The following is a 20,245-nucleotide window of genomic DNA, read 5'->3' on the forward strand; positions in this document are numbered from 1 at the left end:
TTGTTATGAAGTTTGCACATGACAATGGATTACAAACAACCATGAGACTTTATATAGAGAGGAAATCAACAGTCTTGCTTAGTGGTGCTCAGAGAACAACCTACTGCTCAATGTCAGCAAAATGAAGGAGCTGATTGCTGATTTTAGGAAAAAGAAAGAAATTACACACACCTGTCTACATCAGTGGAGCTGAGGTGGATCAAGTGAACAGTTTTAAGTTCCTGGGAATCAGCATCACGGAGAACTTGACATGGTCATCACACATCTACAGCCTGGGGAAAAGAGCTCAGAAACATTGTTGGGTCACTGTTTACAAGTCAAGAACTTAATATAAACCTCCCGAACTAAGAATAAATTAATTAGTTGACTTAAATTGTCCCTTTTCGAAGGGTGGTTTCCTGAGGTAAACTTAATACAAGTTAAATTATGTTCCTTAGTATTAATATTGTGTGTTTCTGATAGCCCAAAAGTTGAGTGAAATCACTTTTCAAACACTACTTCATTTTTCTGTACCAATTAATGTGTTTACAAAGCATATTCTTCCCCCTCGTGGGGCCCAGTACTGTACCTCATATTCACTACAAATATTTAGAGAGGCCAATCGTGCTACAATTGTATTATTTATATTATATCCATCTACTGTAATCATGTATCTATCACTCACTCTGCAGGTCCTCCGGTCAACGTTTCCTGTAACATTTTCATCAACAGCTTTGGTTCCATTGCTGAAACCACCATGGTAAGTAAAATAGATTCTGCATGAAACTAAATTCAATTAGCATAAAGGTTCAATTTGCATGAAGTCACAGACAAAGTTTACACAAATGTTTTACAAATTGTCCCCTTTATATGTATGTCCAATCAGTGCTGATGGAAAATGTAGTCCGGCAATGAATTCCTTGTGCATGATAAATTGGCCGAGAAAGCTGAGTTGTCCTGCTCCTGATGCATTGCGTGCAAGCTACCGACGCCCGGCCAAATCATAGTGTATCAGAGTTGCACCTATACTCAGGTGTTAGGTAACAAAATAATCATCACTCAACAGTCATCTGTCCTCTCAACCCTGCAGGACTTGGTTGTCTTTTTCAGTTTATTTTCATGATCCTGAAGGAGGTCTTCAGCACACCACTGTCCATGTGAGGAATAAAGCGTTCATGCATAGTAACGCACACACAACTCTCTCTCATGGGTTATTGATGACAGCATCCATTGAAAACTGCTTACATTGACATTCATTACAGCAGAATGAATCTGTTTCTGCTGGCATCAGAGAGCAACTTATTTATACTCTGGCCTTCCTGGGTGGAGCATCAGTCACGATATCTCTTGAGCAGTTACCATGGTAGTATCTATACTTACAACCTGTATCCTATGATCTGACAATGATCAGGCCAAGATTATCTTATTTAACTATCTTTACCATTCAGTGAGTAAAGAAGCACATAGGGTTACACATTGATAAATGAAGAAAAATCACTAAATCATCATTAAATGAACACACTGTAATGATGAAATTTAAAGAATGATAAATAACATTCTGTCAGATTCCAAATTGCTCTTAGCTCAATTAACAAGTTAAGAAATCATTTGTCCCTTATTAATCAGAATCAAAATTAAATGCAGACTAAATTAGTCTAAAATAGATTCAAAGTAAATACTTTGAAATACTGCTTATTAGGCTCTGTGGCCAATCCCAAGGTTTGGGTATTTATTTATTTATTATTATATCAATTTGAGTTCCTTAATAATCCAGAACTGGTTGACACGATCGATTGAAAGGAAGATAGAACTATTCAGTCTATAAGTTTCTGTGTGTCTGAAATGACAGACAGAAACTTTTGCGACACACTTGCAACTGCAGAGTAGCTTCACTACTCTCAAACACCACTTCACTTTCTGTCGTAGTCTGTCTGTTGCATAATTAGCTAGCAGAGCAGAACTGGTTGTGATCAGTGAAGCCTTCTCTAAAGATGGTTGGATGGACAAGTGGATGGATGATTGAAGCGACAAGGTCTAAGTGCTGTCTGCACCACTGAGAGTTGTTCAGATGGATATGTCCTTTGTATTTGTGTGTGTGTTTGCCTGCCAAGCAGGAACTGTCATGGCACATTTCAGAATGTACAATATTTCAGTAGGCCTATTTGTTTGTTAGAGCCAACTTTATGCGATTATTATTTTTTATTATTTTTTTGGGGGGCTGTTTGTATGATATAACTTGGGGAATTATGCTTTCTCAATTTTATTTGTTATTTATTTTATTTTTTTGTATCTTAAACATTCCCATATGTGCTGTCTTTTACACTGTATTTAGGTTTGATAGCATATGATAGGCGGAGGTTCGGGTTGTAGTGGAAAACTTTATCCAAATAGTTTGTGACTTGTAACTCGCAACTTGACTCTTAACCCCAAATTGCTCGAGTAGGCTGGGCCTGCAGTGTTTGTATGGGTATGATGTTAGATAGTTCTGATGGATAGGTAGCCCCTGCCATCAGTGTATGAATGGGTGTGAACTGGCGCTTTGAGTGGTCGGAAGACTAGAAGCACTATATAAGCACTATATAAGTATAAGTCTATTACCAATCGTTACTTGTTTATCCTATTGAGTAAAGTGCGCGTAGATATCAAGCATTCAGTTTCCTCACTTGTGTCAGGCTGTTCAAGAAGACCAAAGACGATTAGGCTGCTTGTGCACAGTTCTTATTCCTGGCCCAGGGAACAGCTAACAGCTTGTGTTGGAGTAAGGGAAGGCTCTGTCATACCTTACAAGCATATCAGGCGTGTGATAATGGTCCTATTCTGAGAGCTGTAGAGAGCGTAGAGCACTTAGAGATGTGTCTATACGCAGCCATATGTCACATAAGGATTAAGACCTTTCTCTCTTCTCACCATCTGTCTTTTCATCTACACACTCCTCACTTCCTTTTAAGAGACAATAGACTGCCATGAATTAAACCTAAACATAAACAACACATTTCAAATATAATATTTAAGTGCATTGACAGGAAGTATAACTGTATCTGGATATAATTTCACACATATTATTAATAAGTAGGATAAAGATAATGGATCGATAGAAAGACTGATAAAAGGTGTCTTTTATTTCCTAGACAGTTTGAATTGTTGCTGTCAGTATGGATAATTATAATAACTACATTACATTTACATTACATTACAGTCATTTAGCAGACGCTTTTATCCAAAGCGACTTACAGGAAGTGTATTCAACATAGGTATTCAAGAGAACTACTAGTCACCAGAAGTCATAAGTGCATCTCCTTTCTTAAACAAGCATCTAAAAGCATAAACCAGAGCAAAAGTATAGTGCAGAAGCAAATTACTACGAAAACAATAATTGCAACAGACTAATACGAATATAATAAGTGCTACAAACTACTACGAATAGGATAAGTGCAGTAAACGAATACGAATTCAGTAAGTGCAGCGAACTGATACGAATACAGTAAGTGCAACAACTAATACGAATACAATAAGTGCTACGAGGAAGGCTCAGGGTAGTACTTCTTGAAGAGGTGAGTTTAAAGATGGGCAGTGACTCTGCTGTCCTGACGTCAGTGGGGAGTTCATTCCACCACTGAGGGGCCAGGACAGAAAAAAGCTGTGACCGGGTGGATCGGCCGCAGGGACCTCTGAGCGACGGGGCAACTAATCGCCCCGAGGCAGCAGAGAGGAGTGGTCGGGCGGGGGTGTAGGGCTTGACCAAGGCCTGGAGATAGGAAGGAGCTGTTCCTCTCACTGCCCTATAGGCTAGCACCAGAGTCTTAAACTGGATGCTCTTACAGGGAGCCAGTGTAGAGAACGGAGAAGGGAAGTTGTGTGAGAGAACTTGGGGCGATTGAACACCAGACGTGCTGCAGCTTTCTGGACAAGCTCCAGAGGTCTGATGGCCGACGCCGGGGCTCCGGCAAGTAGTGAGTTGCAGTAGTCCAGGCGGGAGATGACCAGAGCCTGTAGAGCACCTGCGCCGTCTCCTCAGTGAGGAAGGGGAGAACTACAAGGGTGGAGTCAGTAGAGGACAGTGTCTCTTGGTCAGAAGCACTCACTACCTTGTTGGAAACTAAGTTATGTTTAGTTAGGTTGTGCTTAGGCTCAAGAGCAGTTATGCTGAGTTTATTAACTTATTCTAATTTGTCACTTTTGATGATTTTGTTACCCATCTTATTTTTTTTAATACTTTGGGTAAGTAAAATCCCTATTTAATCCACATATACCTGCTCTCTCGGTCCTTTACACTTGGTTATACTCCTTCTACACTTGCGCTACGCTTCTGCTTGTAGAGCAGCAAAGCGGTCACAACAAACTGTAGATACACAAATGTAGGCACAGAACATACGCGTACACCCTCAGGCTGCTTTTTCAAGTACAGAAACAAAACAGTGGAATGTTAACATTAGAATTGTTGGAGTGTATTAGTTTTAGTCAGTACATTTTTTTTAAATGCTCATGTTGTCTCAACAAGTATATCCCTGCCCTGTCAGAGAGGCGGGTCTTTCCCTTGCCACTATCTGTTTTTCACTAGCCTGTCTATGAGCATGACTGGCTGGCTGGCAAGTGAGCTACGCCCACGGAAACTAGGGAAGCTTTTCAGCGGCAAAAAGGTAGATAACCACAGGTTCCTATTCATTTTGGATATGATCATTCGTGTTGTGATAATTAAACAAACCATCTGTCATTTGGGAAATAAAAGCTTCTTGTCTATGAAAATGGTCTCTTGAGAGAGCTCCGCTAGCTAGCGAACGCCGGCAGGCACTAGCTTGCAGTCATACCAGTTTCTGGAGCTTCTGAACTCCAGAAAATGCTGCCGCTGATTTTCCATTCACCAGTTGATTTCTAGCCTCAAGAATTCTCAGAATTACCTAACTGAAAATTGTGAAAAAATAACTTTTTGGGCCACAGTTGTTATGAATGTTCATAACAACTGTGGCCCAAAAAGTTATTTTTTCACAAAAAAACTGGATGTCATACTAATTTGGACATCCAGTTTTTTTGACATACAGCAGATTTTGCTTATGGTTGTGTAATACATACTACATGCCACGTTTTGGCCAAATCAGTAAGTACTACTTTTGTGTTGGCTAAGGCGAACCCTGATTAACTGAACCCTGTTTGACTTCTCGAATTCTGATTTCTGCCTTGTTAGTTTAACTTTCTCTGTTTGGCTCTTGTTGATTGACCTCCTGCCTGTATTTGGAATTAAACTTTGGGTATTTGACCATACTTGTTTGTCCCGAGTTGTGGAATCATTCCTGTTCTGTGCCCAGATATCATTACACAGGTGGTAATGGGAGAGATGGGGGTCTCTGAAGCTGTATTTGTAGGAAATAACATTGGGTGAATGGATGTTGGGATGTCATGCAGTTTAGTCAAATAGATTCACTCTAATCCCTCTTGTTTTCAGAGCTTATCTCAACCATACATACGTAGGCACATTTATTATTTATTATTTAAATATTTAATATGTATAAAGATATTAAAGATTATTGGAGGAAATCATGCCCAGTGTCACACGTACAGTTCACATGCACAAACTCTAACACAGACATGCACAAATACAGGGCTTTAAGCCAGGTCGGTTTATTCTGGTCTGTACACGCTTTCTATGTTAAACAGATTAAATACTGTAAAACCTTTTTTTTCATTTGTTCACTCAATCTCTCCATTGCTCTTAATCCATTCTCCATCTGTGCTAACTAAATCCTGCCAGCAGGGTTTAGTTTATATGGCTGCACAGGGAGACATGACAATGCCTAAGGTTTGTCCTCATAAAAACTGTTCAAATGTGTGCTATAACAATTTAGCTGTTTTCTTGTTAGCAGAGCACTTGTATCCTTTTGGTTGTGATGGTTCGTTAAAGTTGCATTCTTTTTTCTTTTTTTTTGACTTTGTGGTAATGGGCCAGGCTTTGAATACAACATTGACATATTGGCATCTTATAAAGTTTGTATTTCCCATTTACAATTTTCAGCAGGAACGGAGCAAAAAGGCATTCATTATTTTTTACCTCTACTTCAGTCTCACCTAACTCCTAAATAATAAAACTTTATTCACTCTCCTTTTACTAAAATAAGTGACTTAATGTCTTCTATAAGGTGCAAATCCATTTGACTGACATTCACTACCTCCAAATATTCTCTTGTCTACTTGTCCAGATGTTAATGTATCACAACATATATTTGAAAACATGGATGAAATTTATCATCGTATGACGTTTTATTAGGAATTAGGATAGTTCTCCGCTGGAATGGAGGTTAAAGACACCAGAAAAAAAAGGATTGTGTATTTAATGCTTGGTACCTGGACACTATGGTCATTCAGAAAGCACCAGAAATGACTGATGGCTGAGTTGTATATCCTCATACAACGGTTCGTATGACATCCTATGTAAATGTACTCCTCATTGTGCGTATTCCTATGAAAAGCCAGCAACAAGTTCAAAATAAACTTTCAGGGAACTCAGTTAAAGTTTAGTAAAACCAAACTGCTTGGTTAGGTTTGGGCAGCAGAACTACGTAGTGATGTTTAGGAATAGATTGTGAAATAAGTAGGTTTAGGCACAAAACCACTTAGTTAGGTTTAGGAATAGATGGTGGGTTAAAATTACCACGGTAATGCCGTTAATGAAGTACGCAAGTTACGTGACAAAAACATCAGCAATGACTTATTGTTTCACATGGGGAATTGCAGTCTCCTGGCTGAAAGATTGCCATTTGTTGGACCAATCCAGCTCAACTCCCACCCGCCAAGTGTTCGATTTAGCGATCTTTATACATCCTTGTTCAACATTAAATAGATAACATTTACATGGCATTATTTTTCTAGGTAATGCTACGAATGCTGGATGAGAAAAAATGAAATGAAGGCCTCTTTTCCTGCCAACAGAAATCATATCTTTAAGTATAGACATTCAGGGTAACCCCAGGCAGGCAGTGAATCACTGTGCAATGAATTGCATTTCCAGCTCAGATAAGGTTTCAAGTTGTTAGGAAAATCAGTTCATTCCTTTCAACTGCAGACCTGGAGAGAGTCATTCATGCTTTTATCTACTCCGGACTCGACTACTGCAATGCACTTTATTCTGGTATCAGCAGGCGAAACATTAAAAGACTACAATTGATACAGAGCGCTGCCACCAGGCTTTTAACTTGTATGAAGAGAAGTGACCACATCACACCAATCCTTGCTTCCCTTTATTGGTTACCTGTGTGTTTTAGAATTGATTTTAAGATTTCACTGCTTGTTTTTAAAGCCTTGAACAGCATGGCTCCTTCCTATATCTATGATCTGCTGATTCCTTATGAGCCTGACTGCTGCCTGAGATCTTTGAGCAGGGCCAATCTAACAGTTCCAAATTCACGACTGGTGAACGTTGTGTGGCTTATCATTACATCTAACAGATTCTACTCTATTCTTACCTGTTTGATTGTGTTTCTTATTTGCTTTTATGTTTTATTGTAAAGCAATTTGTGACTTTGCTTTGAAAGGTGTTTCAAAGCAAAGAATAAATAAAGTTATTCTGTGTGGCTGTGTAGCAACAAGGCTGTTGGCGCGTATCTCCTCCTACAGCGTTGCCAACACATGCGTCAAAATACATGAAATCGTGCGGCCTGATGGGGAATCGTGTGCTATGACTTTTCTCTGAGATTTGTCTAGCGGTTTCCATGGAAACCACGAAAAGCGGAGAGCAATTTCCCCATAGAGATGAATGCATTTTGGGAGTGAAGAGAGTTAAAAAACACTCAACTTTGGGCCCAGACTGACTCACCATACTTTAACATAGAAAAATTATTCGAAGTTTAAAACTTTAACAAAACTCTGGACTATATTGGTCCAAATGGGCATTTTGATAACTTGCACAGATTTCATGACATCAGAGTTTAAGTTTCAGGAAAATGTAAGCCTTTTTCAGATTTTATAATGGGTGTGTATTGGATGGAATGTTCAGACCTAGAGTGCGTGATGTCATCGCCAGAGTGGAGATGACTTGTAAAATCTTCTGTTCTTCTCTTCATAAACCATTTGGTGGTTTAAAAAAAAGTAGGAAATAATGTGCTGGTCGTAGACATGTGTCTATGAAATCAATCAGACTTACACATTTGACTCCATCTGCCTGAAAGCAAAATGAACTCCAACCAACTGCTCCATTAGACTCAATGTTAAATCTGACGTCAATTTCTCAAAGAAAGCATATAGTAACAATTTTTCTAATCTGCTCTGAAGCTCACATTTTTTTAAACAACAAACATAAAAAGTACATCTCTGAGTCTTATCTCTGTGGTGATATCAATATGTTGTCTATTGGAATCATGGTTTTACGATTAGGGGAAGGAGTTTGACAGCTAGTTTTGTGCTAAATCAATGTCTACTCTCTTAATTACTCTGCTTCTCCACCCAGGTGCTCCAATCACCATGGCAACCAGTGACACACACGCACAGAAGCATGTGTGCACGCATGCAGGGTGTGTGTGTGTGTGTGTGTGTGTGTGTGTGTGTGTGTGTGTGTGTGTGTGTGTGTGTGTGTGTGTGTGTGTGTGTGTGTGTGTGTGTGTGTGTGTGTGTGTGTGTGTGTGTGTGTGTGTGTGTGTGTGTGTGTGTGTGTGTGTGTGTGTGTGTGTGTGTGTGTGTGTGTGTGTGAACTATGAATCTCAAATACAGAGATGAGAGGAGTGATAGCTCTTCATTCTCAAGTGCCCTAATGGTCACATTAAAACACAACAAACATAAAAATTACATCAACGCGTTTGGCAGAGTCTTTTCTCTCTGTTGATAATATTATTAATGCAATTGGACTCACTTTTCAAATGAACCTCAAATGTACCTCAAATGAACCCCAATCAACTCTAAATGAACATCATTGATACAGCTGTCTCAGAACTGTTAATATATGCAACGTCTTCGGGCAGTAGCAGCCACACTGTCAAAATTTCTTGCGAAATTTTCTAGTTATTATTATAACCGAACAGCAGTATTTGGTGAAACACAATATTATCTTGTTGTTTCAAAGCCACTGCAACTTGAAAGTATGCACCTTTAAGTCAATAGTGGTGAAACGTCCAGCTGAACCCGTTTCTGCAACCGTTTGATAGTTAACACACAGAACATCTGGCTGGCAACGCACTAGCTTAGGATGTTAAGAAGTCAGGCTGGTATTTATTTGGACCTGTTAACCTTACAACCTGTATCACTTGAATTTATTGATTTCATAAAGCTTAAAGCTTCCATTTTTAAAGAATTTAATTTTGACTGTTTTGAGTTTTTTTGTTTTAATCTCAAGTGTTATTTTAGTTTGTATTGAAGTTCCAAATAGAAGAATTAATCAAATGTGATGAAGTATGGTATGGTTATTTCAAACGATTATTTCTTAATTAAATTTACAGAACAATTTCTGTATCGTGATATCTATTGTTAGATAAAATGTTCCCTTATAGAAGATTATGGCCGTGAGTATAGATCTCTGCTTCTCCGTTGAAAAATGCAAAGCTAAATTTCTCAAATTCACCCATATATTTGGAATTGATCGTTTAACCTTCATTTGATACAGAATACAATGGGGGGGAAAAATGAAGCACTGTAACTACACACAATTATCAAAAAGTGTGGTTTGGATTTTTCTCTGTAATTTTTTTTTTTTAAAGAGCATTAATTCTCATCTCTTTTCCTCATGTAATGAACTGCACATGTATATGTGTTTATATTTAATGTTACATACAACATGGTATATATTTACAGTCGTTGTCATCCATATATAGAAAATCTTCCATGATACCTGCAAGGAGCTGCTCGTAATGCAAATTTTGCTTGGGGGTGTCAACCAGTTACTGCAGGTTCCTCTAAATGTCCCTGTGAGTAATGCATGCATGTTATTCTCTGTGTTTGTAGGACTACCGTGTAAATATCTTCCTCCGTCAGCAGTGGAACGACCCAAGACTCGCCTATGCTGAATACCCAGATGATTCTTTGGACTTGGACCCCTCAATGTTAGACTCCATATGGAAACCAGACCTGTTCTTTGCCAATGAGAAGGGGGCCCACTTTCACGAAGTCACTACAGATAACAAACTGCTCAGGATATTTAAGAATGGGAATGTTTTGTACTCTATAAGGTAGGTGTGGGAAATACCCTGTTTAGGAAAATACTTTTTCATGCAACACAGTGCACCCAAAGTACAGTTGGAAATAAGATGTAATTTGGAAGAGTACTCTATTTCTCTATGATAGTGCAACATTCAGTTTTTTCATTTTACAATTAAGAATGCATTTGTTTTGTAATATTATGCATCTTCTGATATTATTATATTTTGATTTCCAGTGCCTGAACCAACAGAATGCTTACATACAATATTAATGCACACTGATCAATACAACCCAAAATAATGTAGAGTGAACTAATAAAATAAAATAAAATATAATTAACAAATAAAAAGTAATTTAATTAAAGCGCAGAGCAAAAAATGTTTTATGAAAATCCTCCATTTAAGTTCTGTCACTTTCAACATGAGATGCTAATAAAAGTTCTGTATTGCTGCATGCAAGTTTCTATGTATGTCTAATAAATTTGCCAACCTTTTATTTGTACAGTGGATGTGATAGACAGCAAGATAAATAATGGTAGTGGTGTATCCTTGATATTGCGGAGAGGTCATGCTATTTTGGAGCCATAAAGATATCCGACTTAGTGCCGCATTAATATTGCATAAGCAAAGATAAAAGTGCTTTGATACTGTACATATGTACGACATTAATGGATGACATCAAACCATGTCACTCTCTTTGACTCCCTAGTCAATTGTTCTCTCTCTTTGCTTTCAGATTAACATTAACTCTCTCATGTCCCATGGATCTTAAAAACTTCCCTATGGATGTTCAGACCTGCATCATGCAGCTGGAGAGCTGTAAGTACAGTATAAACAAACATGCACATACACACATAACAGTTTGTAGTTCTATACTTGTGAGGACTCTTGTTGACATTATACATTCCCTAACCCCTTGCTCAACCTTAACATCAAAGATAAATTCCCAACCTTTTCACTCAACAGAACCTAAACCTAGTTCTGATCATAAGCTTGAAACCAACTAAATGCTATAGTTTGAAATCAAGGAAATGCTTTCCTAATTTGCTCACATTGGTGTAGCTGAACACAATGTAATGGCAGGGGGATTTATTGTATACCTACCTAAAATATCTATGGATACATATCAGTGCACATCTTGCTGAGTACTATTTATGGGCCTCTTTCAACAAAAGTTCTTAAGAAAGAATTTCTTCTTGCGTAGTTTCCACAAAGATTCTGACATTCACCAATGTTTTCTGAGTTGACAGAATTATATCTTCACAATGCTCCGGGCTAGGAGGCTGAAACTTTTGAATGGGAATACCTGGGGAGAGCCATCTCAAATTGCCAAGTTTGAAGAAAATTCACCCCCCCTACTCGGTCCAAACACCGAACCCTGGGGGGGAAGGGCCTTCTCCATTGCTGCCCCCTCACTCTGGAACTCTCTCCCCCAGCACCTCAGACATTTCCCATCACTCGCCACTTTCAAAACTGCACTTAAAAGTTATCTATTTAAATCTGCTTTCAACCTGTGTTGTTTTGTTTATTGCTGTTATAACGTCCTCTCTTTGCCTTGATTCCATTGTTATTTATTTTATTGTTTCTGTCTTTACCATGTAAAGTGTCGTATAGTACCTCTTAAAGCGCTATACAAATAAAATGTATTATTATTATCTAAATATCAGCTTCTTAGCTGAAGGTATTGTGGGGATATGGCACTGGATAATTCTGTAGCAACATATGCAGCAAGGAATCAGAAATTTGGAATACTTTAGAATAGGGTGAAATGTAAGTAAAATGTCTTATCCCCTGTGGCAGAAGTTTTTCGCTTTTGTCCCCCAAATGTCAGAAAGTACCCCTGTTGGTCCTGGGACATTTGGGACTATATCTGCCATTTTAGGGGTTGTCCCGAATGTCAGAAAAAGTTTGGAGTTCTGTTGCGTTTTCAAACTCCTTCTTTTAGGTGCTCTAAAACTCTGGAGTAGTGTTGACGCTAGGCATGAACTTACAAAAGATATGCATTTCAAAATGTAAACTCAGTAGTGTGGATGTAGCCTAAGGCTGAGTCCAGCTACTTTACGAAGGAAGTTCATTTTGGACGCCTGATCCGTGATATCGATCTTTCAATCACTACCCAAAGCTCATGACCATAGGTAAGGCTCAGCTTTGTCTTCACTACAACGGCCCGTTGCAATGCCCACATCAGTACCGACGCCACACCGGACCGCCTTTCTGTCTCACACTCCATTTTAATCTCACCTGTGAAGAAGACCCCAAGATACTTGAACCTCACTTTAGACAGTGACTTACTCCCAACCCAGAGTGAGCAATCCTCTGGTCTTGGTCACAGAACCGTGGCCTCAGACTTGGAGGTACGGACTCTCATCTTGACCACTTCCCCCTCGGCTGCAAATCTTCCCAGTGTGTGCTGATGGTCACAGTCTGATGTAACAAAAAGAACCACAGCGTCTGCAAAGAGCAGGGACAAAATGCTGTTGCCCCCAAACCACACACTCTCCTCCACCCCAGCTGCGTCTTTAGTTCCTGTCCATGTAAATCACAAAGAGAATAGATTATTTTTAAGGGACAACCCTGGCAGGGAATTGAGGAACACCCACTGGAAACATGTTTGATACAACATGTAAATGAGAATATTATTGAATGATCGGATAATATTGTTCTTCTAAAAAAAAAAATCCATGATGGAATTATTATTATTATCATAGTAAGCATAATAGTAAAGATAGTTTGTGTCAAGGTTAACGCATCCAGCTTCCTGGCCCATCCAGCTGTAACTGCATTGACTGTGTATCAGTCTGTGAGCCCTGTCGAAATGGTTCTCAGTGCAGCAGTACGGTCAGAGGACTCTACATTTACTCAAGTGCTGTACTTGAATACATTGTTATTGTACTTGTACTTATCTTGAGCTTTTCCATTTGTTGGTACTTTATACTGTAGTTATCTCATCTGTTCTCCATAACCTTTATTTTGCAAAATGTTTTATTAATTGAGATTATCAAATTATCCTGTGGTTTGTTTTTTTCAGTTGGCTACACCATGAATGACCTGATCTTTGAGTGGCAAGAAAATGGATCAGTCCAAGTGGCCGAAGGCCTCACGCTGCCACAGTTTATCCTAAAAGATGAATCAGATCTCAGATACTGCACCAAGCACTACAACACAGGTAACACAAACCGTAAGCATCGTGACACAGGCACTGTAACATGCACGCTGGTTGAAACGGTTGCCCTATTCATCAATCATGTGCTGCTGGAATCAAGTCAAGTAAAAAAAAAAGCTGGAAGATGGGAGAAACAAACAATAACAATTAACACTAGAAAATTTCACTAGAAATTTTGACTGTATGGCTGCTACTGCCCAAAGACATCGCATATATTAACAGTTCGGAGACAGCTGTATCAATGAGGTTCATTTAGGGTTAGTTTGGGGTTCATTTGAGGTACATTTGAGGTTCATTTGAAAAAAAAGTAATCGCATAAATAATATTATCAACAGAGAGAAAAGACTCTGCCGAACGTGTTGATGTAATTTTTATATTTGTTGTGTTTTAATGTGACCATTAGGGCACTTGAGAATGAGGAGCTATTGCTCCTCTCATCTCTGTATTTGAGATTCATTGGTCACACGCACACTGCGTGCGTGTGCTTGTGCTTGTGCTTCTGTACGTGTGTGTCACTGGTTGCCATGGTGATTGGAGAACCTGGGTGGAGAGGCAGACTAATTACTAAAGGATTTTGACCAAAACTAGCTGTCAAACTTCTTCCCCCAATCGTAAAACCATGATTCCAATTGACAACATATTGATATCATCAGAGAGATAAGACTCTGACGAACGCAGAGATGTACTTTTTATGTTTGTTGTTTAAATAAATGAGAGTGAAAATTGTTTGGAAAAATTACAGAAGATTTTAGAGCTCATCTGCACTCTGGCGATGACCATGTGTGCTTTAAGTGCATTTTCGTACATGTAAGCATGCTCCACTGGCTAGCTTGAAGCCTGGGTGAATCGGGGTTGAAGCACAGGTAAATACAGCCAACAGTGCCTTTTAAAATCAGAACTGTGACCCCCCCTCCCTTTGTTGCTGATTACCGCGCTTCAGAAATGTACCTTGTAATTATAAATATGCAAATATTATTTTAAGCGTGTCTCTGCTTTGTTGCAGGTAAATTTACTTGTATTGAAGTGCGGTTCCACCTGGAGCGTCAGATGGGCTACTACCTGATCCAGATGTACATCCCTTCTCTGCTCATTGTCATTCTGTCCTGGGTCTCCTTCTGGATCAACATGGATGCTGCCCCAGCCAGAGTGGCACTGGGCATCACCACTGTCCTCACAATGACAACACAGAGTTCAGGTTCCCGCACTTCACTGCCTAAGGTCTTTTTTTATTATTTTTAATATTTGTATCTTTTAAATGTAACATATATTTAATCAGGAAGTCTTTTGATATAGAAAACTCTTTTCCGAGGGAGACCTGTCCAAGATAGCACACCAGTTACAATTTAAATAGTAACTGGTATAATAATAATAAACAGTCCGTGTTGACTGTAACATAGTGGGTTTTATTTTCCATCTGACTCAGTGTACTGTTATCTTTTAGGTGCCCCAATCCACACACAAGTTGCAAGTTAGTTGAACTAGAGGTTCTAACTTGCAATGTGAATGTGGCAATGAATGGTTGTCTGTCTGTATTTGTCAGTCCTGTGATAGCAATTTTTTTCAGCAAACTTGTACAGGGTTGCTCTACCTCTAGCACAGGATAAGATAAGATGGATATTATTTGGCATTGGATGGTATAAACATGTTCAAGGGACAATGGAACGTATTGTTATAGAACGTATTGGATTTTTTTTTTTAAAACGCTAGTTTATCGTTTTCACAGTGTCTTTGCCCTCTCTACAGAGGGGGAGAGGAGAAGGACAAGGTGACAAAACGTCAGCTGCTGCTTTCAAATGCGAGCCGGTGATTCCTTCACAGACCTCATCTCTGGCACAACCATTTCCATGTTCTCCCTCCACATAGGAAATGGGAAGGATTGGAGCAAATTTGGCCAGCTTTCCATTTATGGAAGGTCTGGCAGCCTCGAGGTCTGAGACATGATACCACGGCTTTTTCGTTGCCAACCTACAGCACTTCCCTCGTCCTCTTCTGCAGTTTTATGACGGGTGGCGCATGACAACTCCCATGCCTTTGGGGCAGCACATATATACCTAAAAAATGTTTTCGAGTTGGTGGATTTTTTGTTCCAGACCAACTTCTTGTTCTTTTTTTCCTTTTTTTTATAAACGACATATTGATTATGCCTCTTAAAACTGCCTTCCCTGTTTCCCACAAAAGGGTTGGTGATGACTTTGGGAATAATTTATTTCATATTTGTGTGCGTGTGTGTGTGTGTGTGTGTGTGTGTGTGTATCAGAATTGCTTAATTCCCTCGCCTGAGACCTGAAATCTTTCTCTATTTTTATTGGTGCATGTTTTCAGTGGCAAGCACAAGTATGTGTTGATTACAGACATCATGTATCTGCTACTGTAAGTGTAAGAAAGAGTCCCTTAGCCATGTACTGATATGTTGTATGCATGAGAAAAATATCACAGATGGAGCACTAATTTACATAACCCTTATTAGCTCATCCACCTCGATCACACATACTGTGTTTGTGTGTGCATGTGCGTGTGTTTAGATGTTAGGAGGTTTCTCATGTTTACTGCGCTGAACAGAACATTGCACTCCAGTATGTAGCACATGTTTAAATAAATCATTATTTCATAAAGAAATGTTGCATCATTTCGACACCGCAAGCCTCAGTGTCACAGCGAGTGTTTGTCTGTTTGTCTGTGTGTGTGTGTGTGTGTGTGTGTGTGTGTGTGTGTGTGTGTGTGTGTGTGTGTGTGTGTGTGTGTGTGTGTGTGTGTGTGTGTGTGTGTGTGTGTGTGTGTGTGTGTGTGTGTGTGTGCATGCGCATGTTTTTCCAGTCATGTGGTGACATAAATCTGATTACACAGTCACATTGTGGGGACTTGCCTACCTTTTGGGAAAAAAATAGGGACGATTGCACTACCCCATAATGTAAACCAATACATGTGTGTGTTTGTGTGTGTATGTGTGTGCGCATGTTTGTATGTGTGTGCCTGTGTGTGTGCAAAGAGCAGCAGCTACAACCCTAAAACAATGTCAGTAATGATGAAAAGGATGAGGGATATATGAATACACACATATACATTAAGAGTTGTGAAATTAACTTTTTTGATCAAAAATGTAAAAAAGATAAAACTAGGCTTGAGACTTGGTTGAATAAATTCCCACATAAAACAAAAATGTAGAAGTGGTCTGACTAACAGAATGAGCAACATTACCATCCCTAAAGCTCTATTCTAGCACAGCTAAATCCTAAAATGTACGAGTGGTCAACAAACACATGTACCTTGAACCAAATATAATTTGCATTGCAGGATCAACCATACCAAGTCTACAAGAAGCCTCTGATAGGTGAATGTCCGCTGATTGACACTTTACCTATTGTGTTTGCGTGTTTAAAGGTCTCTTACGTCAAGGCCATAGACATCTGGATGGCAGTGTGTCTTCTCTTCGTCTTCTCTGCACTGTTGGAGTATGCTGCCGTCAACTTTGTGTCGAGGCAACATAAAGACCTGCTGCGTTTCAGACGGCATCCCAAGAGCAAAAGCAAGGTACTCAAAATTCCTTAACATGCTACTATCCTATACCTGCACAAAGATACTACTGTTTGTTGTTCTCTCAACACTAGTTTGAGGCTTCCACCTCGTGATGGCATGCTTTACGAGTAATAGCATTAGATGAGAGAGAGGGTGGAGGGGGTGAAAAAGAAAATCATGATGCCATTCCCAATGTGCGACAGTAGATACAAAATGGCAGTGCATCCTACTGTGCATGTTTGAGACTCCCAAAACACCGAATCTCCCTAACTGTATTAGTGCATGATACAGAGTGGCCGTAACTTAATCTATGTGGTTCACAGTTATGTTATTTCTGACAGAAGGCCATCCGAACAGAGTATAAGTCTGATGTAAATGCATGATTAGAATCTCTGTGGCAGAGGAAAGGAATCAACTCGGCATTCATTCAACTCACAAACACAAACAGCATTTACTTGTAAGGAAGCCAGAAATCAGAAATAATATGTCTCATCAAATCAGTAAAATTTTCAATTAGTGGACAGTATTTTTATCTGGCCGAAAACTGTGTATTTCCTCAGTTTAAATGGTTTTGAAACAAATTACCAATAGAATATCGCAGTTATCAAAAACGTTATAAAAACATGAGAAAACTGTTATTCTTTTGATGAAAGAAAAAGCTAAAATAATGAATATTTGAGGTATGAATGAATAGTAGAATGGAACACCTGGGGATGCGACATAGCAACACATAAAAGGCCATTTTTATCTTATAACATTTTCACTTGAGAAAGTTTCAATATTGAAGTTTGTGCTTTCAAATTTCATATTATTTGGTGTTCTCAGAAGGTAACTGCTCAGGCAATTATTCAGAAGTTAAAGGAAAACCCCCAATTTGGAAGCTTTAAACAGTTAACACTTTTAACATTTAGATTGACTGAATGAATGTGTGTCCAAACCCTTGTTTTCAGACGCTATTTATTTTTTTTGTTGTTGATTACTGGTGTGCATGCTGTCAACGTGTGGTAGATCAGTGGAGGTGCTGTTGATCCAGAGGAGCTAGCTTGTTCCCTCCGCCGTGTTAATGTTGACAACGGCCTCAACCCAACAGACCCTCCTTACGGATCTATGACCAACATCTACACCAGCAACCACAGGGTAATGGCACAGTACATGCGTGTGTGTGTGTGGGTGCATGTTTGCATGTATTTGTGCATGTTTCACTTGCATGTTCCAACCACCTCCCCATCAGTCTGTTGGTTTAACAAAGACATGGACAGGAATACAGGGTGGGAGCCACTGGAATATAGGTCATATTGATACCCCAAACTAGCATCATATGCTTGATTTTTAGATTGAGAAAATATTTCATGAGAACAATGTCTCTTAGAAACCTTTAACATCTTGAGCAAGCATAGGAAATGTTCCATAATGGCCATTTATTAACCTATTTAATTTGCAGAGATGCACAGGAAATAAGTGTTCAAATCTATTAAGGCAAATTGAAACTTCTGAGTATGCTTTGGTATGAAATCAAGACATCAGGTGTGAAATTAATCTTTTCTGCACCAACCAATACATTTCAAAGCCAATAAAATATATACAGCGGGTAAAATAAGTATTGAACACGTCACCATTTTTCTCAGTAAATATATTTCTAAAGGTGCTATTGACATGATATTTTCATCAGATGTCGGTAACAACCCAAGTAATCCATACATACAAAGAAAACCAAACAAATAAGAAATGAGAAATGAAGTTATGTGAAATAAAACAGAATTGAAAAGTATTGAACACATGAAGAAAGGGTGGTGCAAAAAGGCATGGAAAGCCAAGACACCAGCTGAAATCTATCAGTAATTAGAAAGCAATCCTGCCCCTTGTCAGTGCAAATGAATATCAGCTGGTTCAGTCCCAACTGATGGCCTATAAAAAGGTGTCTCATTACCAAGGTGTCACACAAGAAACATCTCATGATGGGTAAAAGCAAAGAGCTCTCTCAAGACCTTCGCAACCTTATTGTTGCAAAACATACTAATGGCATTGGTTACAGAAGGATTTCTAAACTTCTGAATGTTCCAGTGAGCACTGTTGGGGCCATAATCCGGAAGTGGAAAGAACATCATTTCACCATAAACCGGCCACGACCAGGTGCTCCTCGCAAGATTTCTGACAGAGGAGTGAAAAGAATTATCAGAAGAGTTGTCCAAGAGCCAAGGAGCACTTGTGGAGAGCTTTGTATGTATGCATTACTTGGGTTGTTACCGACATCTGGTGAAAATTTCATGTCAATAGCACCTTTAGAAATATATTTACTGAGAATAATGGTGACGTGTTCAATACTTATTTTACCCGCTGTGTATATATATATATATATATATATATATATATATATATATATAAAAAAAAGCAGTCAATCCATTAAACCCTCATTCAGTGCCATGCTCAAGGGCCCATCAGCGACATGTGCAGTCGTGAAATAATAAATTAGCACTTTCATCTGATCTGTGAGCCCTTCCTCTCCTTCATTGTCTCTCCAACAGGAAGGAGAAGTACATGAGAACAGACAGACCTCAACAGCTGCTGTAGCCTCCACTCCAAGCAACAGCAAGGACATGAAGGGCAGCGCCAACAATACCGTTACTGTTGTGAACACCCCAGGAGCCACAGCAAACACTACCCAGAAACCATCTGGGGTGGCAGCAGCAGCAGGTGGAGGGGTTAAAAGCGTGGAAGAAATGAGGAAGTTATTTATTGAGAGAGCCAAAAAGATTGACACTGTTTCGAGGGCCGGCTTCCCTCTTGCCTTCCTCTTCTTTAATATATTCTACTGGGTTCTTTATAAAATACTTCGACGTGAAGATGTACATATGTGATAAGTAAAGAAAGAACAGAGATTATTTATGTACAGTATGTGCGCACAAACACGCATCCTTGTACCGCTATTCATATGAGGACATTTCATTAACTACTTTCATTTCCCTTTTCCTTAATCCCTGAACAATTTTCAAAAATGCCATGATTCTGAAAGCATAAAGCTCATATCAGTTCTTACAAATAATGAACAAAACCAGAAAAGCATCGGGGATAGCAAATCAAAGAATACAACTTCTGCAGTTGCTGAACGATGAGACTATTAAATACACAGAAGGGTGCTCTATTAAAGATACTGACTGTTGAGAATATCTGAGGAGTTGTTGATGACACATATTGACAGGGTCTAGAATAATATATATATATATATATATATATATATATATATATATATATATATATATATGCATAACCAAATCCAGCATATAGATATGTCCTAGAAATTTCAAAATGTAAAAATAATCTCCCACTAATGAGTGAGGTTGTCCATCTGACTCAAAATCTATTACTTAAATATCAACATAATCAATGTGATGAGTAATGGAAGAAGTTAAGAAATGAAGTATTATTTCAATCACAATCACACTTTTTAATAGCTGTATCATTTATAAAGTGTAAGTCAATGATC

At 38.9% G+C, this 20,245-nt stretch overlaps 1 protein-coding gene across 1 annotated transcript in view; it reads left to right on the forward strand.

Annotated features, from left to right (window-relative positions):
- The window catches only part of LOC129095737 (glycine receptor subunit alpha-1-like), a 34,350-nt gene extending 14,731 nt beyond the window's left edge, over positions 1-19,619 (forward strand). The window contains exons 4-11 of the mRNA XM_054604296.1: positions 672-739; positions 9,895-10,118; positions 10,825-10,907; positions 13,117-13,254; positions 14,255-14,469; positions 16,630-16,779; positions 17,773-17,901; positions 19,287-19,619. Coding sequence (XP_054460271.1) covers positions 672-739; positions 9,895-10,118; positions 10,825-10,907; positions 13,117-13,254; positions 14,255-14,469; positions 16,630-16,779; positions 17,773-17,901; positions 19,287-19,619 — 1,340 coding nt within the window. The remainder of the gene's footprint in view (positions 1-671; positions 740-9,894; positions 10,119-10,824; positions 10,908-13,116; positions 13,255-14,254; positions 14,470-16,629; positions 16,780-17,772; positions 17,902-19,286) is intronic.
- The last annotated feature ends 626 nt before the right edge of the window (positions 19,620-20,245 follow it).

The sequence above is a fragment of the Anoplopoma fimbria genome, chromosome 9 (genome assembly GCF_027596085.1).
Source record: "Anoplopoma fimbria isolate UVic2021 breed Golden Eagle Sablefish chromosome 9, Afim_UVic_2022, whole genome shotgun sequence".
NCBI classification, from domain to species: Eukaryota; Metazoa; Chordata; class Actinopteri; order Perciformes; family Anoplopomatidae; genus Anoplopoma; species Anoplopoma fimbria.